Raw genomic sequence first — 25,914 nt, forward strand, 5'->3', positions numbered from 1 at the left:
TAAATTAAAATTGTCCTGCTAATAAATACAAATATCTGCCAATGGTTCAGTAGTGTACGCTAAAATTGTTCTGCTGGCCGCACGGAATGTGTCGGCGTGCCGCAGTTTTTGGACCACCCTGAATATAATATGCGCATAAGGATTAATGTCACCATCCCATTTTTTTTTCTTTTCCGTCGGACTTCCGCGAAGCACAATTGCCACTAAGTTATCAACCATGTGGGAACAGCATGTTCTTTAGCAGATCTACTCACAAAACTGAACAGACCATCACCTGATGTAACATTTGTTACAGCGTATGCATACCAGTGATATAATCGAATGTAACACATCTGGAGCGGTATATAATATATGGGCTTTAATCTGGAGTATAATCTTGCTAAAAAAAAAAACGGCTAATCTACTGCAATAAAAGTGGTTCACATACCGGTGAAGATGATCAGTCAAAATATAACACATTTTTATAAGTTACAAATAGTTTTATCACTAATAACAAAACAAAGTCGGAGAACATACTGTGACAGATATATATTTAACGTTAGTTACATATCTGTAAAAGTAACAAAAGAAAAATTATTTAGAATGTGAAAGTTAATATTACAATTCAAAAGTTTTACTTATCATTGCAACGTCGTGAATAGTGTTCGATGTAAAAATTCAAATTCGTCAACCTTCGAAATATATTTTACAACAATCCCAAACTCGCAATCACCTCGACCCGTAGACATAAAAACTCTCCCAGTACTGGTTTCAAGCGTGTAGAGATTTCTTTATATGACGTCATAATGCTCGGTATTATTTCTAAAATTCATTTCAAATCGACTTTAGTCAAAATGGGTTATGATGCGGCAACGTTTTATTTCCCGTTCTGTAATATGTTGCGGAAATCAGCAATAAATGAGGCGAAATAAAGTCGGAATCGGGGATTCCGATAGTGTAGTGAGCAACTCAATCAAACGAATTTCTTGTGGAAGAAAGAAAAGAAGCAGGAAAAACAAAAAACAGGTGAGATAATACGTTGTTAAAAAAAACTTTCGACACTGGAAATTACATGTAGTGATCATCTAGGTGGGTTCGGCTCAACACATCCGGGAAGCAGTTTTTACTATATGGTGATAAGCAATACTGTGGGGTGAAAACACGAACATTCTTCGTGATTTTGAAGATGCCCTATTAATCGAATCCACTGTTCATAATATTACTCTTGGCCTGTGTGTATGACGTAGGGGTGACGACTGTGTGTATGACGAGGGGTGACGACGTGCTTGCACAGAGAACCTGAGCGTATGTACATTCACTTTAGTATATATCGGCTCCTAATTCAGACTTTTGACATTTATGATGTACCCGTCTTGGGGGGTGTTATGTAAGGAATGCCTGTCGACCTTTATTATTCCGCGTGGGATTTAGATGAATATTTGTGGTCCCAACTTAGAATTTATACAGCTGTATGCATTGGCAGAATGGCATTGATCTGATACCATATCATGCACGCACCACTGATAAATGTGCGAGAGCGTTGGGAGAAGGGGTGTTTAGTTGTTGGTGGATACTGTTAATGTAATTCAGTTATGTCTGTGTGTGGAGGGCTAGAGATGAGAAGGAACACGAGTATGATGTATTTGCGCTAGTACCGGTACTTGCTTAAAGCATATCGCCACCGTGTTCGCAGATAAATGAGGCTTACAAACAGGGATGTACCGGTACAATACGAATTTTATATTAGAATATCACGACCTTCGAATATCGGTAGGTATCGTTTTAGTGTTTATAAGCATATCGCACGAAAGTCCGCGTTTTGATTGAAAATATTTCACAGTTATCTTATATTTATTTCATCATCCGGGTAATTGAAGATAGTCGCGTGCGCCGTCGTAACATACCGGTACCGGTACATACATAAATCTTAGCTGTCATGAGAAATTTAATTCACCGTCACTCGAGGTACGTATAGCACATCAACACTATGAGGACGTTTTTGATTGAAAATATTTTCCAAATATTATCATAAATCCATTTCATCATGGTCCAGATAGCGCGGCCGCAGTACTTACAGCAAAAATTGTACCAGTATGTAATTATTTGTATATTGTCGCCAGATCCTATCATGATCGGGCATAACAGAAATTTCTCTCGATTTAAAGCCTCTGAAATAGCGTTGACATTATTTAGTTTATATAGTGGATTTTGTTTTTGTTGATGAAAATATTATTCAATTTAAGTTAGCGGGATAAATTTATAATTAAAGATAAAAACATTACCTCAAAATAAAATTGATTGATTACAAATCCACAAGAAATATTTCACTTATTTAAATCAGCGCCAAACCACAATGCCATTTGGTTTATTTATATCTGTTTCATTATGATAATAATATTCAAGGACAATTTATGGTTATGGCCATCCCAGTTTACAGGTTGAGCGACATGGCACTATCGTCCAGTGGTCTGACAGACTGAGTTTGGCAACTGGTCAACAGACGATAGCCATATGATTGACAGTTGTTTTCAGCGACCCTTTCTTCCTCTCATATACTAGAATTGTGAACAATTTTACAGGAGTCAGAGAAGAAGGAAACTTCTGATTCTCAGGGGTGTGCAGGCTCTGAGGGGTCTGCAGCCTCTGAGAGCTCCTCAGCGTTTCACTGCTTCCTGGCAGGCCTAGCATGGATCTTGACAATTCTTCACTTCACCAAGAAAAATAAGGTAAGATGATTTCTTGATGAGCATTTCTCAGTGATGACTATAAGTGGAAGCAGAGTAACTGAAGATCTAATAATATCCTCTCGGTCATAAATTGTCTATGAGACATATATGTTGTCTTAATTGCAACCTGCATCAATGAGCCTAGTCAATTTTCGGCAAAGGCTAGATTGGCGAAATCAACTTTGAAGTCCGTCCTAATATTGAAATAGAGTAAAATCCAATTCATAGGCTACATGATTTAAGATTGTTTTTCTATCGCTCACTGAAACTTAATCCAGGTTTCGACAGAATGTGATGTTCTCCCGAATTCTGGACCGAAACTAATAAAAGTGGAACCAACAGCAGATAATAAAACAATTCCGTCTGTTGGTAATTCATCTTCACAGGATGATATCTTGCAGGTATGTTGCATAACCTTTAGTATGATGCATAACTTTCATCTTTATTCATTTCCTTTATGGGACTTTTCTACATCAGTGCAAGTCAAGTTTTATTGTTATAGGCATGGTGCAATGATACATTATCTCAATATGTTGGCAATTTGTGTCGCAATAGTTCTGTAAATGCCTGCTGGTGGACAGCCTTGCTTGAAGAAAAACTCCTAAAAAACTACAAATTTATTACGAATCTGATGACATATACTTTGTAATGACCCGAGGGTCATACTGACTAATAAAAGTTGGATGAGTTTTGTAAATTTCCAACGTTTTAATTTAGTCACCAGCAAAATCTGGGCAAGGAAACAACGAGGCGGTTAAGATCAAGATAGAAAGTCCAACATGTGATGATGTGAAATCAACTACTTCTGAGAGATCAAAATCAATCCAGAAGAAAGAAGAGAAGAGAGATGGTTGCAAATCACCAAATAAGGTACATCTTACTTTGACCAAAATGTTCAGATTTTGTTGACAGTCAGGTTTCCAGGCTCGGCTGCATGGCGCATTGTGCTAATTGTTAGGAATTCGCTCGCATGGGATTATATACGAGAGTATTGTTGAACTCCTCATACCCAATGGGTGGTTTAAGTAACCTCTGGTCGGTTCAGCTTCTCCACTATCAAGTATCTGAAACAAATAACTATTTAATTGATCCCATGTACGACATGGACTGGTCACTGGGCGAGAGGCTGTGGTTCGGTATATGATTCAGTCGTCTTATTGGCTTTCCTCTCCTCAGGATAATTATGTAACTATCCTATATTGGATTCGTGTGTTTATCTGATTTTTTCCCAAATCAAGCAATAATATTTTTTCCAGGTTCAAGCAACACCTCAGACAGATTGCATTGATCTGAAAGAAAAGAGCCCGATCAGAGTGGTTGGATCTCCATCTCCAAGTTCTGCTTCTTCCTCCGCCATGAGAAATTATAGTCAAAGTGAGACAACAAAAAAAGCAGAAGATGGCAAACAACTATCTTCTAAGGTCTGTTTTGTAGCATTTCTTATAAGATTGGTTCGAGTGATAAAAACAACAATATGGTGACAATAGAAATTTATATTCGTCACTCGATTGTCATCATGCCCAAGAAAAATACTACCAAATATAAAATTCAAATTTTTGTTCTATCGCATATTTGTTTCAGATTCCATTCAATCCCGAACACAATTCAGGTGTTTCACAAGGAAAGACATCCAGCTCTGTAAATGATTCTCCAACTTCTGAACCACTTTCACTGGATGGTGAACAAGACGAGCCAGTCAAGAAAGATGGGAACAACAACAAATTATCTTTGGAAGTGAGTTTTTAAATGCATTGTACGAGGTGCGGCTAAAATGAAACGGGACTGACATCACAGATTGCGTAACACGATTAACCATCGGTAATCAACACTTTTGCAGTGTGGCGTAATATGTGTTCTTTGTTTATCAGCTGTTTTGACACAATATCGCAATTATTTTTGCTTTTCAGGATCCATAAGTGAATGTGATAAATTTCTTGTTGAAAAAAAATGCTGTGCGAGGTCTGATTGAGTTTTTTGGCGATAGGGGGTTCAATTGCAGAATGACGATTGAGCAAAGAATTAACATTAAATTTTGTGTCAAACTTGGAAAAATGTATGTCAACTCGGCATGCATTCAATCGTTGAGCTTTCTGCTCCTCAGTCAACTCAAGAGCCTTTGGCATCATTTTGGCACACACCTTTCGCATTCCCAAAGTGTCAACTAAAATGGTGTGGACCGTTTCTTTGTCAATCCCAATTTCGTTGGCAATGACGCGAATTGTTAAGCGACGGTCACTGCGAACCAACTGCCAAACCTTTTCGATGTTGGTATCAGTAGTGGAAGTGCAAGGCCTCCCTGACCTCGGATCATCCTCCCTACCTTCCACAAATCTCTTGTGCCATTCAAAAACTCTTGTTCTGGACATGGAAGAATCTCCATAAACATCACGCAACATCTGCAAAGTCTCAGTCGCCGTTTTTCCAAGTTTGACACAAAATTTAATGTTAATTCTTTGCTCAGTCGTCATTCTTTAATTGAACTATTGCCCCCTATTGTCAAAAATCTCAATCAGACCTCGCACAGCATTTTTTTTCAACAAGAAATTTATCACATTCACTTATGGATCCTGAAAAGCAAAATTAATTGCGATATTGTGTCAAAACAGCTGTTAAACAAAGAACACATATTACGCCACACTGCAAAAGTGTTGATTACCGATGGTTAATCGTGTTACGCAATCTGTGATGTCAGTCCCGTTTCATTTTAGCCGCACCTCGTACAATGATCTAAAATTAGCGATTGCGATTTACAATTGTTATAAATATATTCAAACAAGAAAGTATTAGTCTCATGTTTCTGTCTCCAATGTGATATCTTTAAAACAACTAATGTATTAGTCTAGCAAGTTCTAATTCCTTTTATCCAAAGTTACGATACTTCCAATCAATCACCATTCGTATGTTCCTTGTCTAGGAACCAACAAGAGACTGGCAAAAAAATGAAAAAGGCGAACAATTAGATTTGGGGGTATATTTTCTATTCTTAATACTCACCAACTCGAATTCTGCTGATCTCACAAGCTCTCAAATCGGGGGTTTTGATATTGCGAATAATGTTTGCAGGTGGCATAGTGTCTTGGTAGGAATTTCCTTTGGGATCTTGTTTTTATACTTCAATGTGTACTTTAATGGTATTCAAAAATAAATCAATTATCTATCTATCACAATATGAAAGGGAATACTGATGGATGATAGTATGGAGGTGCTTAGATCTTATCAAATGACTTGTGTACTTTAATGACACACAACCTCTATCGTCAATCTGTGATTGTGAGCTTATTTTTAACCTATAACTAGTGTAAACCTATATTTTACTCTGCTGTTTTTCTATTAGTTTAGATCTAACTGTTTGGGTCCACTATCAACTACTTTATCTGGAGTTTTGCACACTTATGTGTGAGTGATCTTGAATTTAGCCATACTTGTGGTTTGATGCTGTGATGTTGAACAAACATTTATCTAACATTGTTAACTGAGAATTGAGATATAACATTTTTGCGAGTGTGTACTGTAACTTATGAGTGATTTTGTGATCCATAATTATATTGATTTAGCTTCAAGCAAAACCTGAAATGATTTTGGACGATTTGCAAGAAAAGGCTTCAGTGTTTGTGAACGATCTTCTGACTTCGGATTCCTTGAAAATCAAACTGTCCGCAGCGGTCAGGGAGAGTATGGATGGTGGAAGAATACCTTCAAAGGTTTTTATAGTTTTTTCTGAAAATCTAGAATATTTTTCTGATTTTTTTCATACTTGTCTTGAAAGGAAAATTGTTGTTTTTCGACTTAGTTGTCAACATAAGAGAACACAATTAATAGACAGAATAATATATGTTTACAAAATACTATACCTCTTCCACAAGTAGAATTGATTGTTGCCTTTTCCTGATTTAGTTACCAGCACAGAATGAAACAATCAGTGATAACTTGAATGAACAATCCCAAGTTAACAATTCGGATTTGACGAAATTCATCAAGTCTGAGGAAAAAGTACAAGACACTTTGGAAACATCTTCTCAGGTAAAATTTTAAGTAAATTTACCATATAACAGCATGTTACAATGGTAAATTCTCTGTGATAAATTACAGTACCATTTACCTTGTAATGAAAATTTGATGTTTTAATTGATATATAGGTTTCAGCAACTTGCGAAAACAAGGGAGCTGATGAGGGACATGAGAAAATTTTGAGCGATAGTGTTGAATCTCTCCCATCAGATATTTCTGTCTCTAATGGAAACTTGACAGCAGAACAAGTGCTTGATCTGGAATTGCCAGTTCAGGTAAAATAATTTATCATAAAGTCAAAACGCAGAATTTACATATTATTTTCATGATAAGATAAGATTCTACGTTATTATAAGGTGTTATGAAATTTCACCATAATATTTTATTCAGACTGAATCCGTACTTGAATGCAAATTGACCGATTTGCTAGAAAAGAACTCGGAATCCGAGATCGATTCTTCAATATCCGATGCGCTTTTGTTTGATGTCAAACATGAGGAATCCGAGGATATTGACGATGGCAAGAAGTTATATTCTGAGGTGAGTTTTTATAAACATACGCGATGGTCAATTGGTCATGCAACAAAGTAGTGAGGTTGAAAATTGTATTTGGTGATAATTTCATTGAAATTAAGAAACGGGAATGATTATTGTGCCAGCATGCACACTGAACATTTTGTATTCTTCTTTTTGTCAACACATATATTCTTTTGTTTGTTCTATTCAGAGTCAAGCAAGATCTGAAAAGATTTTGGATAATTTGCAAGCAAACACTTCAGTTTCTACAAATAATCCTCAAACATTTGATTCTCTCAAAATGGAACAGGATGCGACAATCGAGAAAATTGGAAATGGCGATAAAATACCATTAAAGGTTTGTTTTTTAAACTTTCAATATTTCTGAATGAAAAGCGCGGTGAGTGAGAATTACGCAATCGTGATGATAATTTATTTTTACTGAATAGTATTAGATATGATTATTTGTTTCTGATTGTTTGAAATTTTTTCATTTTTCTGATTTAGTTACCAGCACGGGAGGAAACAATCAATGATAACTTGAATGAACAATCTCAAGTTAACAGTTCGGATTTGACAAAATTCATCAAGTCTGAGGAAAAAGTGCAAGACACTTTGAAAACATTGTCTCAGGTAAATTTTTAAGTAAATGTAACATATAACAACATGTTACAATGGTAAATTCACTGTTCTTAATTACAGTACCATTTACCTTGTAATGGAAATTTAACGCTTTAATTCATATATAGGTTTCAGCAACTTGCGAAAACGAGGGAACCGATGAGGGACATGAGAAAATCTTGAGCGATAGTGTTGAATCTCTCGCATCAGATATTTCTGTCTCTAACGGAAACTCAACAGCAGAACAAGTGCTTGATCTGAAATTGCCAGTTCAGGTATAATAATTTATCATAAAGTCAAAACGCAGAATTTCTCCATTATTTTCATAATAGGATAAGATTCTACGTTATTATAAGGTGTTGTGAAATTTCCCTATAATATTTTATTTAGACTGAATCTGTACTTGAATGCAAATTGACCGATTTGCTAGAAAAGAACTCAGAATCCGAGATCGATTCTCCAATATCTGATGCGCTTTTCTTCGATGGCAAACATGAGGAATCTAAGGATATTGACGCTGGCAAGAAGTTACATTCTGAGGTGAGTTTTTATGAACATACATGATGTTCGTGTGCCAAATAATTGATTTCGAAAATCGTATTAGGTGACAATTTCTCCAAAATTAAAAAACAGGAATGATTATTTTGCCAGCATGCACACTGAACATCTTGTATTTCCCTCATGTCAATCCATATATGCTTTTGTCTGATTTATTCAGAGTCAAGCAAGATCTGAAAAGATTTTGGATGATTCGCAAGAAAACACTTCAGTTTCTACAAATGATCCTCAAACTTTTGATTCTCTCAAAATGGAACAGGAAGCGACGATCAAGGAAATTGGAAATGGCGATAAAATACCATTGAAGGTTTGTTTTTTCAAACTTTCAACATTTCGGAATCAAAAATACAGTGAGTGAGAATTATGCAACTAGTGAGGATAATATATGTTTACTGAATAGTATAACTCTTCTGCAGGTAGAGATATGATTATTTGTTTCTGATTGTTTAAAATTTTTTCCATTTTTTCGATTTAGTTACCAGCTCAGGAGGAGACAATCAGTGATAACTTGAATGATCAATCTCAAGTTAACAATTCGGATTTGACAAAATTCATAAAGTCTGAGGAAGAAGTGAAAGACACTTTGAAAACATCTTCTCGGGTAAAATTTCAGATAAATTTAACATATAACAACATGTTACAATGCTAAATTCACTGTTCCAAATTACAGTAAAATTTACCTTGTAATGAAAATTCAATGTTTTAATTCATATATAGGTTTCAGCAACTTTCGAAAACGAGGGAGCCGATGAGGGACATGAGAAAATCTTGAGCGATAGTGTTGAATCTCTCGCATCAGATATTTCTGTCTCTAACGAGAACTCGACAGCAGAACAAGTGCTTGATCTGAAATTGCCAGTTCAGGTATAATAATTTATCATAAAGTCAGAACGCAGAATTTCTCCATTATTTTCATAATAGGATAAGATTCTACGTTATTATAAGGTGTTGTGAAATTTCACTATGATATTTTATTTAGACTGAATCTGTTCTTGAATGCAAATTGACCGATTTGCGAGAAAAGAACTCAGAATCCGGGAACTATTCTTCAATATCCGATGCGCATTTGTTTGATGTCAAACATGAGGAATCCAAGGATATTGACGATGGCAAGGAGTTATATTCTGAGGTGAGTTTTTATAAACATACTCGATGGTCATGCAACAAAGTAGTGAGGTTGAAAATTGTATTTGGTGATAATTTCATTGAAATTAAGAAATGGGAATGATTATTGTGCCAGCATGCACACTGAACATTTTGTATTTCCTTCATGTCAATCAATATATTCTTTTGTCTGTTTTATTCAGAGTCAAGTAAGATCTGAAAAGATTTTGGATAATTTGCAAGCAAACACTTCGGTTTCTACGATTGATCCTCAAACTTTCGATTCTCTCAAAATGGAACAGGATGCGACGATCAAGGAAATTGGAAATGGCGATAAAATACCATTGAAGGTTTGTTTTTCAAACTTTCAGTATTTCTAAATCAAAAATGAGTGAGTGAAAATTATGCAACTAGTGAGGATAATATATGTTTCCTGAATGGTATAACTCTTCTGCAGGTAGAACCATGATTATTTGTTTCTGATTGTTTAAAAAATTTTCGATTTAGTTACCAGCTCAGGAGGAGACAATCAGTGATAACTTGAATGAACAATCTCAAGTTAACAATTTGGATTTGACAAAATTCATAAAGGCTGATAAAAAAGTGCAAGACACTTTGAAAACATGTGTTCAGGTAACATTTTAATGTAAATTTAACATATAACAACATGTTACAATGCTAAATTTACTGTACTAAATTACAGTACAATTTACCTTGTAATGAAAATTCAACGTTTTAATTCATATATAGGTTTCAGCAACTTTCGAAAACAAGGGAGCCGATGAGGGACATGAGAAAATCTTGAGCGATAGTTTGGAATCTGTCGCATCAGATATTTCTGTCTCTAACGAGAACTCAACAGCAGAACAAGTGCTTGATCTGAAATTGCCAGTTCAGGTATAATAATTTATCATAAAGTCAAAACGCAGAATTTCTCCATTATTTTCATGATAGGATAAGATTCTACCTTATTATAAGGTGTTGTGAAATTTCACCATAATATTTTATTTAGACTGAATCTGTACTTGAATGCAAATTGACCGATTTGCGAGAAAAGAACTCAGAATCCGAGATCGATTCTTCAATATCCGATGCGCATTTGTTTGATGTCAAACATGAGGAATCCAAGGATATTGACGATGGCAAGAATGAGGTGAGTTTTTATAAACATACTCGATGGTCATGCCACAAAGTAGTGAGATTGAAAATTGTATTTGGTGATAATTTCATTGAAATTAAGAAACAGGAATGATTATTGTGCCAGCATGCACACTGAACATTTTGTATTTTTCTTTTTGTCAACACATAAATTCTTTTTGTTTGTTCTATTCAGAGTCAAGCAAGATCTGAAAAGATTTTGGATAATTTGCAAGCAAACACTTCAGTTTCTACAAATAATCCTCAAACATTTGATTCTCTCAAAATGGAACAGGATGCGACAATCGAGAAAATTGGAAATGGCGATAAAATACCATTAAAGGTTTGTTTTTTAAACTTTCAATATTTCTGAATGAAAAGCGCGGTGAGTGAGAATTACGCAATCGTGATGATAATTTATTTTTACTGAATAGTATTAGATATGATTATTTGTTTCTGATTGTTTGAAATTTTTTCATTTTTCTGATTTAGTTACCAGCACGGGAGGAAACAATCAATGATAACTTGAATGAACAATCTCAAGTTAACAATTCGGATTTGATAAAATTCATCAAGTCTGGGAAAAAAGTGCAAGACACTTTGAAAACATTGTCTCAGGTAAAATTTTAAGTAAATGTAAGATATAACAACATGTTACAATGGTAAATTCACTGTTTTAAATTACAGTACCATTTACCTTGTAGTGGAAATTTAACGTTTTAATTTATATATAGGTTTCAGCAACTTGCGAAAACGAGGGAACCGATGAGGGGCATGAGAAAATCTTGAGCGATAGTGTTGAATCTCTCGCATCAGATATTTCTGTCTCTAACGGAAACTCAACAGCAGAACAAGTGCTTGATCTGAAATTGCCAGTTCAGGTATAATAATTTATCATAAAGTCAAAACGCAGAATTTCTCCATTATTTTCATAATAGGATAAGATTCTACGTTATTATAAGGTGTTGTGAAATTTTCCTATAATATTTTATTTAGACTGAAAATGTACTTGAATGCAAATTGACCGATTTGCTAGAAAAGAACTCAGAATCCGAGATAGATTCTCCAATATCTGATGCTCTTTTCTTCAATGGCAAACATGAGGAATATAAGGATATTGACGCTGGCAAAGAGTTATATTCTGAGGTGCGTTTTTATGAACATACATGATGTTCGTGTGCCAAAGAATTGATTTCGAAAATCGTATTAGGTGACAATTTCTCCAAAATTAAAAAACGGGAATGATTATTTTGCCAGCATGCACACTGAACATCTTGTATTTCCCTCATGTCAATCCATATATGCTTTTGTCTGATTTATTCAGAGTCAAGCAAGATCTGAAAAGATTTTGGATGATTCGCAAGAAAACACTTCAGTTTCTACAAATGATCCTCAAACTTTTGATTCTCTCAAAATGGAACAGGAAGCGACAATCAAGGAAATTGGAAATGGCTATAAAATACCATTGAAGGTTTGTTTTTTCAAACTTTCAATATTTCTGAATCAAAAATACAGTGAGTGAGAATTATGCAACTAGTGAGGATAATATATGTTTACTGAATAGTATAACTCTTCTGCAGGTAGAGATATGATTATTTGTTTCTGATTGTTTAAAATTTTTTCCATTTTTTCCATTTAGTTACCAGCTCAGGAGGAGACAATCAGTGATAACTTGAATGAACAATCTCAAGTTAACAATTCGGATTTGACAAAATTCATAAAGTCTGAGGAAGAAGTGAAAGACACTTTGAAAACATCTTCTCGGGTAAAATTTCAGATAAATTTAACATATAACAACATGTTACAATGCTAAATTCACTGTTCTAGATTACAGTAAAATTTACCTTGTAATGAAAATTCAATGTTTTAATTCATATATAGGTTTCAGCAACTTTCGAAAACAAGGGAGCCGATGAGGGACATGAGAAAATCTTCAGCGATAGTTTGGAATCTCTCGCATCAGATATTTCTGTCTCTAACGAGAACTCGACAGCAGAACAAGTGCTTGATCTGAAATTGCCAGTTCAGGTATAATAATTTATCATAAAGTCAAAACGCAGAATTTCACCATTATTTTCATAATAGGATAAGATTCTACGTTATTATAAGGTGTTGTGAAATTTCCCTATAATATTTTATTTAGACTGAATCTGTACTTGAATGCAAATTGACCGATTTGCTAGAAAAGAACTCAGAATCCGAGATCGATTCTCCAATATCTGATGCTCTTTTCTTCAATGGCAAACATGAGGAATCTAAGGATATTGACGCTGGCAAAGAGTTTTATTCTGAGGTGAGTTTTTAAAAAAACATGTTTGATGGTCGTGCGACAAAGAATTGAGTAAATTCACTGTTCTAGATTACAGTACCATTTACCTTGTAATGAAATTTAACGTTTTATTTCATATATAGGTTTCAGCAACTTGCGAAAACAAGGGAGCCGATGAGGGACATGAGAAAATCTTGAGCGATAGTGTTGAATCTCTCGCATCAGATATTTCTGTCTCTAACGGAAACTCAACAGCAGAACAAGTGCTTGATCTGGAATTGCCAGTTCAGGTATAATAATTGATCATAAAGTCAAAACGCAGAATTTTCATATTATTTTCATGATAGGATAAGATTCTACGTTATTATAAGGTGTTATGAAATTTCATCATAATATTTTATTTAGACTGAATCTGTACTTGAATGCAAATTGACCGATTTGCTAGAAAAGAACTCAGGATCAGGGATCGATTCACCAATATCCGATGCTCTTTCTTTTGATGGCAAACATGAGGAATCCAAGGATATTGACGATGGCAAGAAGTTATATTCTGAGGTGAGTTTTAATAAACATACTCGATGGTCATGCAACAAAGAATTGAGGTTGAAAATTGTATTTGGTAACAATTTCATCAAAGTTAAGAAACAGGAATGATTATTTTGCCAGCATGCACACTGAACATTTTGTATTTCCTTCATGTCAATCCATATATTCTTTTGTCTGATTTATTCAGAGTCAAGCAAGATCTGAAAAGATTTTGGATAATTTGCAAGAAAACACTTCAGTTTCTACAAATGATCCTCAAACTTTTGATTCTCTCAAAATGGTCAAGGAAATTGGAAATGGCGATAAAATACCATTGAAGGTTTGTTTTTTCAAACTTTCAATATTTCTGAATCAAAAATACAGTGAGTGAGAATTATGCAACTAGTGAGGATAATGTATGTTTACTGAATAGTATAACTCTTCTGCAGGTAGAGATATGATTATTTGTTTCTGATTGTTTGAAATTTTTTTCATTTTTCTGATTCAGTTACCAGTACAGGAGGAAACAATCAATGATAATTTGAATGAACAATCTCAAGTTAACAACTCGGTTTTAACAAAATTCATCAAATCTGAGGAAAAAGTGCAAGAGATTTTGAAAACATCTTCTCAGGTAAAATTTTAAGTAAATTTAACATATAACAACATGTTACAATGATAAATTCACTGTTCTAAATTACAGTGCAATTTACCTTGTTATGAAAATTCATCCTTTTAATTCATATATAGGTTTCAGCAACTTGCGAAAACAAGGGAGCCGGTGAGGGGCATGAGAAAATCTTGAGCGATAGAGTTGAATCTTTCGCATCAGATATTTGTGTCTCTAGCGGAAACTCAACAGCAGAACAAGTGCTTGATCTGAAATTGCCAGTTCAGATTGAAGATAAACCTGAGCACAGATTGACTGACGTTCAAGGAAAGACTTTAGTCACTGTGACTGAATCTTCAGCTTCCTCTTCCATCTCTTTGAACAGAGAACTACAGGAATCAAGCAGGAAGGTTGAAGACGGCAAACCATTGCAGTCTAAGGTAGGATTTGGATTTTAATGGTAACGATTCCTCATATCGGGGTACAAAATGCACACATCCCCTAATTCGAGCGCAAATTTTGATGTAAAATACATGTGCAGGGTACTCAAAGCAGAAAAGTTACTCAAGCGCAAATTTAGATTAAATGTCCGAAGTGTTTGAAGCAGAAAAGTTACTCAAATACAAATTTTGATCTAGATTAGATATCATAAGTATTCTCAGATATAAACTTCTGAACAATATTTTAACAATACACAATGAAACGTCTTATTTAGAATGATATCCAACTCCATTTCAAATTAAATGATGCAAAGAAAAAAGTTTCAGTTTACAAGACGAATTCTTTATCGTTTAATACAAAACAAGACCAGACAGTTGGAAATGATTCGGTTGGTTCCTGCTTCAATATTTAAATGTCTATACTGATATGGATGCAAAATTTGTTCTTGATTTTTACAACTTTTAGATCAAATTATCATTCCTTTGTTACGACTTGTATAAAAATGCACTGATAATTACAGACAATTTGTGTTTTTCAGAAAATTATATTTCGAGACCGTAGACTAGCAAAAGTGGATGGAAATCCTTCCCAAAATTCAACAAAAAGTAAGTCAGTATGAGTATGCATCAGATTTTTTTTATCTTGTTTTCTTATATGCAGCGTGTTTTTTGTACTGATTATCATGAGCGAAATCACATACTAGCCGAATGTGACTACTGACTACCGTTAGTTGTAGTTAACGCAGATCGCAGAAATAGGTCTTGCGTGCCATAGTTTGAAGCTAAATGTGGTAGTTGTTGATAGCCGGGAATGATGTGGCCCGCACGCTACCTAAGTCAATGTGCATATTTAGCCCAGTAGTACATACATTAGTACGACAGTACAGTACAGTAGTACGACCCCTGTATTCATGGAAAAATATATTTCTATGTCTTCTTGTTAGTTGACCTCTGTGAGGAGTGCAACACTTCTTTGAACATGGCTTCGTACATGTAGCTACTAATATAGAGAGCTACTAGGTTTCCTACTATGAATTTTCCGGTTTGGTCTAGCCTATCCGTTTTATTACACCCATGCGGTTGACCATTACAGTTGTAAATGACGTCTTATGATGAGGAATGAATTTGATTGCAGATTTATTTTGAATCATAGTCTTCATAGATATTAATTCGTTAAATACCTTTGTATAATATGTTGATTGAATTCTATTATTTTTATTGAAGTTCATGGAGATTACGGAATAAAACCGAAAGCAGACAAAAAAACTCTTCCTATACCGATTCGGAGATGTGGAGGTAACATATTTATGAGTAGTTGGTGCCAGTATGGTACGTGATCTCACCAACATAAACTACTTTTGTATGCGATCTCAATGGCAGACACATCACACCACAATTGGGGCCATTTTAGTATCTGTTTAATCTCATAAAGACATTTTCATAGAATTTATTTCCTAACTTTGTCAGAGTTGGGTTAGGTTAATAGTAAAATCATTAAGATCACATGCCAAATTAGCATCGAATAGTTTTGTGTATTTGATGCATTTGCACTAAACGAGGCTTAGCATAAGCAGTTGCTGATTTGTAAGTAGCAAAGGTCATTATGACCATTTTGGTTTCACAAAATCTGCCCGACTGCGCTCGAGGTGGAGTGTAGAGTGTAGGGTTTGAACTCGTGATCTTTAGCAAGAAGACATTAATACCAATGCACTAACAATAGGCAATCATGTATTAAACATCTTTAGTCTTTTAAATATAAAAAAAAACTGTAGAATAGTTAATTTTTAGGGGTTGTTGAGTTTAGTTGTGTCAGGTTTTTTTTTTCATCTAAGTCAGCTGACATTTATTCTACTTTTTCTATAATATTGTTACTGAATAATATTGGTTTTTATTTTTAGTAAAATTTGACAATAAACTGAAGACTTTAAGCAGACAGATTCCATTCTATGGCGAGGGATGCGTAAAGTTTTTAGAATCCAATTCGGATGAAGAAGGTGAAGAATATTTCGAAATAAACGAAGATGTTGACAGTGGTAATTGGTCTTTTTGAATTGTTGGAATTTTTGTAGTTTAGTTTTATCTGACGAATAATAAATTTTTGTATTATAAGATGATTCGGACACTCAAAATAATGACGGAATAATAGAAAAGTTGGACGGACCCCTGGAAGAAAATCATTATGGTAACACTAAGTTTTTGGAAATATTTTCTCAAAGAAAATACTCAATAAAGTACAAAGAAGTGAATAGGATTAGATAGTAATTAAGTAATATCATAGTCATTTATTCATATTCATTTTGTATGCCATTTCTAGATATTTTCATGATTTTACTAGGTGAACTTGATTATAAACATTGAAGTAAATCAAAAGAATTTGATACATTTTAATATGTTATGTTTTTATTGAGCGATGAATTTATATTTTGTAAGATGGTGCGGGATTTCGTATCAGCAACAGAGAGGAAGAAAATCTTTTTCTGCAGCTAGAAGGCTTTTGTATTGAAGGTACAAAATTCACTCCGAAGCCTCCTCCAGAAGAGGAAGAAATAATGGAAGAGATCGATGCCGGTAAATCTCGTTCATTCAATTGATTAAACTGAATCGAAAACCCTCTAGGTTGCAAAACATTTTTTCAGGCTGTGATGAAGTTGTTGAGCCAAGCCGAGTGAAAACCAACAGACGACGAATGTCAACAAGAAGAGGACCAATGGGTATGCATGGTTTTTATTGGAATTGATTTAATGAGAGTATAATCAAATTATAAAATTAATAATTGAATGTGGTTATGAAAACTCAACATTACGAATTAAATAAAGTTTCTATTCTGTGCAATGACACAAAATATTTAAGTACCGTATTTAACGGACCATAATGTGCTCTTTCGCATCCCACCTATTTTCTTTATCTACTGCGTAAAACATATTTCTGTTCTTATATTTTATAAGGAGACTTCAACAACACACTCCAAGTATTGAGCAGAGAAATTCCACATTATGGTGGTTTCAGAAAACACAGGAATTATGGAATTGAATTGGATGAAAATAAGGAAGATGATGAAGATATGGAAAGCATTGAGGAATTCATAATACATGGTAACCATATTTACAATCATTGCGTTTTTTCGATTTATTTTCATCGATTTTTTAATAAAAATATTGAATTGTCAGGTGATTCGGATACTTCTATCGGAAAAGAAAGCAAAAATAAATATTGTGAAAACAGCAGTTCGAATGAATTGTTGGAAGAAATTGAAGAAAAGATTGATAAAGGTAACTTTATTATAAGTTATTATTTAATGCAGGGTTCTTTAAACTGGGGGTCCAACCCCATGATGAGTTGCAAAAAGGCCCAATGACGGTTTCTGTATGTTTCAATAACATTATTAAGACATTGACAAGAGAACAGTCGAAACAGATGAGAAAAATAGATCCAGACTTGATGAAGCTGAACATTACACACTTAAGTGAGCTGCAAGAATTTCATTTAAAGGAAACCAAGAAGTGCGCTCCTCCCAAACAGAACAAAATCAAACGTCGACGGGCCATCAAGCGTGACGGAACTATTGTTACATCACAACTTCGCTTCTAGTTTTTTACGTTCTTGAGCCAAGCGAAAAAATTTGATTGTGCCAAGTGACGGAATTAGTTTAAAGAGCACTGCTTTAATGAATAGAATAATTGACAATGCTTTATATAAACGTTACCTGAAGTTGAACCATTGTTTTTAGAAGATGACAAACCTTCTTCGAATTGGGAAGTAAACTCACCAGCCATTAAATCACTTTTGGATAAGAAGCAAAAGGGTCAGTTTTATTTTCAAAGAGTTGATTTTGCTGCAGCAATATTTGCTCAAGATCGTGGTTCCACTGATTTTATTTAATTTTTAGAATATGAGACTGGAAAACCTTTTTCAAAAATTCAAAATATGATAATAAACTTGCATTAGAGTTGTCAGTATGGCAAATTTTCACATTTGTTTTAGGTGGCAGGAAGGAAAATCAAAAGCAAGTTGCACCAAGACAAGCTGCAACGGCAAATAAATCCTGTCCACCTGACAACAAAAAGAAGGGTATGTCATTTCAGTGTATAGTATATTTCAAAGTTGAATTTTACCCATGTTCTTGAAGTTTTTACAATACCAGTAAGCTTTGACTTCATTTTACAGATAAATTATTTTTTCTAAAGGTGCTGGAAAATCCACAAAACAACCTAAAGGCAGTACTGAAAAATCCTCTGGTAAAAAACCAACGGGTATGTATGATTTTACATATAATTTTAAATGTCACACAACCAGCTAATTCAAACCACAATGTTCGAGTGTATATAGGATTCAGTGATATGTTGTGGGTTTGGATAGTAAGAAAACTTTAAGCAAATGATTAGAGTAAGCATATGAAGTGAAATCTTGGTCAAATCAATGGATCAATCATGTGAATAGCATCAACATCAACCCTGTTTTATCCTGTGTAAACATGAACAGCGAGAACAGGAATACAACAACTATATTTTAATGATACGAATGAAATTTTATATTCATCCTGGGGAGAAGAAAGTTCATAAGTCAACTTGGTCATATGACGTCTCGTTTAGTCACGAGTTCATGTCAGTTAGCGAACTCGCGATGGCTGATTAGATGTGCTATATGGCAAGCGTAATCCGGTGCTCCCGAAGTATGCGAACCAAGATGGCGGACATCGGAACGTAACAGGTTAGGGTTAGGCGATAATTTTTTCCCAATTTTCCTTATTTTAGTCCTATTATCAGTTCGAAGACTAGCCAAGAGCCTCCCGTAGTATTTATACCTAAAATTATGGCCTAACCCTAACCTAGTACACATATTACATTCCGATGTCCGCCATCTTGGTTTGCATACTTCGGGAGCCCCCGTAATCCTAATGCAAAGCATGATGCCGTCAACCATATAATTCTCGTAAACCATAACCAACTCGTGATTGGTGTTTTTCAATTTCAAACATCGTCACAGTCTTGGAATTTAATAAACTTTTATTAGTTTTAGTATTCTCGCTATATAATGCTGATGTTGTTATATTAAAAATACTTTTTAGCAAAAATGGAAAATGCGGATAACACGTCAAAGAAAAAGACAACAAAACAACCGGATCTGTCATCCAAAAAACAAAAAGGTAAAATTAAATTATTTTCAAAAATCATAGTCTGCCATTGTTGATTCAATGTTTATGAAACAAGAACTAGACTTTGAGACGAGTGGATATGTACGACTTCTTTTTGACAAAACTTTCCATCTTATATTCTGTACAATTGATTTGATGGTCTCTTCACAAAACAAATCAAAACAACATAACATTTTCCTCTATTTCTAGATTCATCATATGATGAAATAAATGCTGTGAGGCAAGAGGGAATTGTGCCATTTGTAAGTGCTGGTGGAATTCAGTCTTATGATGGACGGATTCCTGTTAAAAATGACAAGATGGCTAAAAAGGACAGAAAGGACGCTACTAAATGCGGTAACAGTAATCAATCATGTGTTGAGCATCTTCAGTTTATTACAATGGTTCTCAAATGGTAGGGCGCGTCGTAGTTATTTTTAAGGAGTGGTGCAATACTTGACAAATTCTAAAAATGGGGCACGGCTTAAAAAGTTTGAGAACCACTGGTCTATAATATAACAATCGAAAAAAGGTGCAAAATAACTAATTTTTTGTGGGTGTTTTGTTGTGTCAGATAAATCTTTGCTTCCCAACTCTTTGGAATAATCAAAGAAAAATTATCTTATTACAGACAGCTGACTTTCATTATGTATTTTTTATGATATCATTGCTGAATATTATTGACTTTTATTTTTAGTGAAATTTGACAATAAACTGAAGACTTTAAGAAGACAGATCCCATTCTATGGTGATGGTCGCATAAAGTTTTTAGAATCCAATTCGGATGAAGAAGTCGAAGAATATTTGGAAATAAATGAAGATGTTGACAGTGGTAATTGGTCTTTTTAAATTGTTGGAATTTTTTGTATTTAAGCTTTATCTGACGAATATTAAATTTTTGTATTATAAGATTATTCGGACACGCAAAATGATGACAGAAAAATAGAAAAGTTGGACGGACCCTTGGAAGAAAATCATCATGGTAACACGGTTTTTGGTTCGTGGTAACAGAGTATCCTGGTTTTTGCACCTATTTTCTCTAAGAAAATACTCATTAAAGTACAAGGAAATAATTAGGATTAGATAGTAATTTCATAATTGAAATTCAATATGGAATTAATTGCGAAATATTTCCATGATTTTACTAGGAATACTTGATTATGCACATTGAAATAAATCAAAAGAAACTGATACATGTTAATATGTTATGTTTTTATTGAGCGATAAATTTTTATTTTATAAGATGGTGCAGGATCTCGTATCAGCAACAGAAAGGAAGAAATTCTTTCTCTGCAGCTCGAAGGCTTTTGTATTGAAGGCACAAAGTTTACTCCGAAGCCTCCTCCAGAAGAGGAGGAAATAATGGAAGAGATCGATGCCGGTAAATCTTGTTCATTCAATTAATTAAACTAAATCGAAAACTATTTAGGTTACAAAACATTTTTTCAGGCTGTGATGAAGTCGTTGAGTCGAGCCAAGTAAAAGCCAACAGACGACTGAAGACAGCAAGAAGAAGACCAATGGGTATGTATGCTCTTTATTGATATGGGTATAACCAAATTATAAAATAAATAATTGAATGTGTTTTTGAAGCTTTACCTTACGAATTAAATTAAGTTTCTATTCTGCGCAACGATACAAAATATTTAAGTACTGAATTTAACGGATGAAAAATGTTTTTTTAAATCTTTTTTCTTTAAAAATTGGACATGCCAATTCCTGTTCTTATATTTCATAAGGAGACTTCAACAACACACTCCAAGTATTGAGCAGAGAAATTCCACATTATGGTGGTTTCAGAAAACACAGGAAGTATGGAATTGAATTGGATGAAAATAAGGAATACTATGAAGATATGGAAAGCATTGAGGAATTCATAATACATGGTAACCATATTTCTAATCACTGCATTTTTTCGATTTATTTTCATCAAATTTTTAATAAAATTATTGAATTGTCAGGTGATTCGGATACTTCTATCGGAAAAGAAAGCGAAAATAAATATTGTGAAAACATCAGTTCAAATGAATTGTTGGAAGAAATTGAAGAAAAGATTGATAAAGGTAACTTTGTTATAAGTTATTATTTAATGCAGGGTTCTTTAAACTGGGGGTTCTACCCCTTGATGGGTTGAAAAAGGCTCAATGGGGGTTGCTGTATGTTTCAATAACATTATTAAGACTTTGACACGAGAACAGTCGAAACAGATGAGAAAAATAGATCCTGACTTGATGAGAAGCTGAACATTACACACTTAAGTGAGCTGCAAGAATTTCATTCAAAGGAAACCAAGAAGTACGCTCCTCCCAAACATAACAAAATCAAACGTTGACGGGCCATCAAGCGTGACGGAACTATTGTTACATCACAACTTCGCTTCTAGTTTTTTACGTTCTTGAGCCAAGCGAAAAAATTTGATTGTGCCAAGTGATGGAATTAGTTTAAAGAGCACTGCTTTAATTAATAGAATAATTGACAATGCTTTATATAAACGTTACCTGAAGTTGAACCATTGTTTTTAGAAGATGACAAACTTTCTTCGAATTGGGAAGTAAACTCACCAGCCATTAAATCACTTTTGGATAAGAAGCAAAAGGGTCAGTTTTATTTTCAAAGAGTTGATTTTGCTGCAGCAATATTTGCTTAAGATTGTGGTTCCACTGATTTTATTTAATTTTTAGAACATGAGAGTGGAAAACCTTTTTCAAAAATTCAAAATATGATGATAAACTTAACTCTGCATTAGAGTTGTCAGTATGGCAAACTTTCACATTTGTTTTAGGTGGCAAGAAGAAAAATCAAAAGCAAGTTGCTCTAAGACAAGCTGCAACAGCAAATAAATCCTGTCTACCTGACAACAAAAAGAAGGGTATGTCATTTCAGTGTAAAGTATATTTCAAAGTTGAATTTACCCATGTTGTTGAAGTTTTTACAATACTAGTAAGCTTTGACTTCATTTTATTTTTTCTAAAGGTGATGGAAAATCCACAAAACAACCTAAAGGCAGTACTGGAAAATCCTCTGGTAAAAAGCCAATGGGTATGTATGATTATTAATATATTATTAAATGTCACACAACCAGCTAATTCAAAACACAATATTCGGGTGTATATAAGATTCAGTGATATGTTGTGGGTTTGGATAGATAAGAAATTTAAAGCAAATGATTAGAGTAAGCATATGAAGTGAAGAACATCAACCCTGATTTATCTAGTCTAAAATGCTACTATATTTTAATGATAGGATAGGAATTTTATATTCATTCTGAGGAGAGAAAATTTTATAAGACGACTCAATCATATGGCAAACCACGGCATCTCGTTCGCTTACAAGTTCAGGTAGCCATCCCATGCAGGATGATCAGTTGAGCGATGGCAAGCATAATCCTAATGCGTAGCGTGATAGCGTCAAAGTATAATGGACTGGACTATAAAAAGATTTCTTGTATTCTGGTACAGAAACTCAAAACAACTCATGATTAGTGTTTTTTGATTTCAAAAATTGTCACACTCATATATTGATAAACTTTTATCAGTTTTATTTTTCTTACTATATAATATGTACTTGTTTTCACATTAAAAATACTTTTATAGCTCAAAGTGGAAATGCGGATGACACATCGAAGAAAAAGGCAACAAAAAAATCTGATCTGCCATTCAAAAAACGGAAAGGTAAAATTTAATTCTTGTCAAAATTGCAGTCTGCCATTGTTCATTCAATGTTTATGAAACAAGAACTAGACCTTGAAATTGAAAAATAAAAATTCAAATTTTTTTGTGTTGTCAAATCTCGATTGAAAAATAAAAATTCAAATTCTTTTGTGTTGTCAAATCTCGATTGAAAAATAAAAATTCAAATTTTTTTGTGTTGTCAAATCTCGATTGAAAAATAAAAATTCAACTTTTTTCATATTTTCACATCTTTACTTTGAAGCTCTATGATGAGTAATGTTGATAAAACAATCTTATTTTCAGGGAAATTCAAAGGTGTACGCAAGGCATTGGGCAAAATAATACCACACCAAGGTAACTCCAACATAAGATTTAGTGAAGATGTTTCTGTAATAGTTTATTAATATATGTCCAAGAACCACAAAGTATTAATTTAGCATGTTGTTGAATATTTTTAATGTACAATGTAATAGATGTTGATATATTACTGTATCATTTCCCAGATCATAGCAAGGACAATCCCCAACGCAATGTGAAAAAAAATAAAGGTGAAATGAAACAACAAAATTCCAATGACATAATTGAAATTGAAAAAGGTACTGTTTATTATTTTCTCTTTTACAAAATAGTTTCATGATCCGATAGTAACGAAAAATATTCGAAACGACAATACATTTTCCTCTACTTCTAGATTCATCATATGATGAGATGAATGCTGTGAAACAAGAGGAAATTGTGCCATTCATTAGTGCTGGTAAAGTACAGTCTTATGATAGGCAGATTCCTGTTAAAAATGACAAGATCGCCAAAAAGAACAGAAATGATGGTAAGTTTGAATAAATCTAATAAAATGTCTAATGAGTTCGAATCCTGTTGTGGATAATTGAGTGCAAGAGGATAGGATAGGATTTACATATTTATCCCGGGGGAGAGGAAAGACGATAAGACGGCTTATCCATATGGCGAACCACGGCCTCTCGTCCGGTTACGATTCCAAGTCGGGTATGGGATTAGTTATATTGTTTGTTTTTGGAAGCATGGACTTGATGGTGGAGGAAGCCGTAACCGACCAGCGGTTACATGAACCACCCAACGACGGCGAGGAGTCCAGCAATCGCACATAACCATCCCTGCATGGGATTCGAACCCACGCAGAGTAATTAGAGGTGCGGTGGAGAGCGTATTCCTAACGCTTAGCCCATTGAGCCACACCGACGCACACACTGTCTGACAGTTCTGCATGTACGGCGTCAACAGGTACGACAGCGACGAACAACAACAATGATGACTTCAGTTTGAGAATAAAACCAAAGATATCCATATTTATGTGATTTAATGTGGCGATCCGACTTAAGAACTCTTCGACGTCTTTTTTGGCAAAAGCACGGCCTGGATGTTGGGTAACACACCACCTTGGGCGATTGTGACTCCGCCCAGTAGCTTGTTCAGTTCTTCGTCGTTCCTAATAGCCAATTGCAGATGGCGAGGAATGATCCTGCTTTTCTTGTTGTCACGGGCAGCATTGCCTGCCAATTCGAGAACTGAGCATTGCTGAACTCGCGCTGCCGCAAGGTTCTACACGTACCGACCACCGCAATTTACGACTTCATCCCCTATTGACTCCATGCATCTAAAATATATAACTGGCTAACTAATTCCATACAAGACATGGACTGGTCAACTGAATGAGAGGCCGGGGCTTGTCTATGATTAAGCCGTTTTACCGACCCTACTCTCGCCCAGGACAAATTTGAAAAATTCCAATCTATATAAACTACTGTATAATGTGAGTGTTCCAACACGTGATATTTTTCTTAATTTCTTCCAGATATTGACTCGTCTTCTGGCGACGAAAGCATCATATTTCTGACCGAGCCATCTTCGAAAAAAGTTTCACGTGCAAAAAATTTTTTTCGTTCTGTTAAAAGAAGATTATAATCGTTTTGCATTTGAGCAAAATTATGATGAAATCTTTTGATTCATTTAATTGTGCCATTGGTTTGGTTTATTTCGCATTTTAGTGATATTCCAATACAATATATTTTTTACATAGGTTTCCAATTACTTCGACTGGGTTTGGGCGCTTAAGCAGATAACTGAGCTAGTCAACATATGCGTATTGTTGGTAGATGTCAGCGACATATACTGTGTTTCCTTGGTTTGAAGTCTGAGCCAAGGTTGTAATTCCCCCCCCCCCCCTCGTTTGCCGTCGCATCGCAAATTACCCTTCGTCGGTACTTAGGGCTGGGCATTTCGAATCAAATATCTTGCATATTAATAGTTTTTTATTCAAATCGGTTCAGACGAAAATTTGAGGTGGCCGCCATCTAATTTTTTTTTCTTGTACGCAAAGGCGAATTTTATTGAAGTTCTATTGTATTTCTGTAACGTTTCGTCAGAAGAAAAGTTCACAACAATGCAATTCTGACATAAGAATATTTTCTTCCTTGTGAGTTAGTGACGAGTTTATGGCTTGTTTCTTATTGTTTGGGGCAATTGAGAAAACTGATTGAATGATGGATCCTATGTTTTAAGTAATTTATGCGCCTGCGGGACGATGAAAAAGTCATATACAATCAAATATTCTCCACGTACCAGAGATTCAGTTCTGAAATCATC

The 25,914-nt window shown here is 34.5% G+C and overlaps 1 protein-coding gene across 1 annotated transcript; it reads left to right on the forward strand.

Moving 5' to 3' along the window:
• Positions 1-843: 843 nt before the first annotated feature.
• On the forward strand, positions 844-25,431 carry LOC120336264 (uncharacterized). The gene is made up of 63 exons (XM_078110108.1): positions 844-1,005; positions 2,559-2,705; positions 2,984-3,106; positions 3,423-3,575; positions 3,962-4,126; positions 4,287-4,439; positions 6,260-6,406; positions 6,600-6,725; positions 6,842-6,988; positions 7,104-7,253; positions 7,441-7,587; positions 7,737-7,862; positions 7,979-8,125; positions 8,241-8,390; positions 8,569-8,715; positions 8,884-9,009; positions 9,126-9,272; positions 9,388-9,537; positions 9,716-9,862; positions 10,020-10,145; positions 10,263-10,409; positions 10,525-10,665; positions 10,846-10,992; positions 11,142-11,267; positions 11,384-11,530; positions 11,646-11,795; positions 11,974-12,120; positions 12,289-12,414; positions 12,531-12,677; positions 12,793-12,942; positions 13,062-13,208; positions 13,324-13,473; positions 13,652-13,783; positions 13,952-14,077; positions 14,194-14,493; positions 14,769-14,882; positions 15,033-15,099; positions 15,718-15,789; positions 16,392-16,526; positions 16,604-16,675; positions 16,924-17,061; positions 17,130-17,204; positions 17,439-17,585; positions 17,661-17,762; positions 18,221-18,295; positions 18,475-18,561; positions 18,678-18,743; positions 19,559-19,636; positions 19,835-19,981; positions 20,322-20,456; positions 20,535-20,621; positions 20,868-21,005; positions 21,074-21,148; positions 21,364-21,510; positions 21,586-21,687; positions 22,147-22,221; positions 22,407-22,493; positions 22,598-22,663; positions 23,218-23,295; positions 23,599-23,649; positions 23,799-23,891; positions 23,987-24,121; positions 25,124-25,431. The coding sequence occupies exons 1-63, from the start codon at positions 898-900 to the stop codon at positions 25,231-25,233; spliced, it is 7,869 nt and encodes a 2,622-aa protein (XP_077966234.1). The 5' UTR covers positions 844-897; the 3' UTR covers positions 25,234-25,431.
• Positions 25,432-25,914: the final 483 nt, after the last annotated feature.

Source organism: Styela clava, chromosome 2, assembly GCF_964204865.1.
Source record: "Styela clava chromosome 2, kaStyClav1.hap1.2, whole genome shotgun sequence".
NCBI lineage: Eukaryota > Metazoa > Chordata > Ascidiacea > Stolidobranchia > Styelidae > Styela > Styela clava.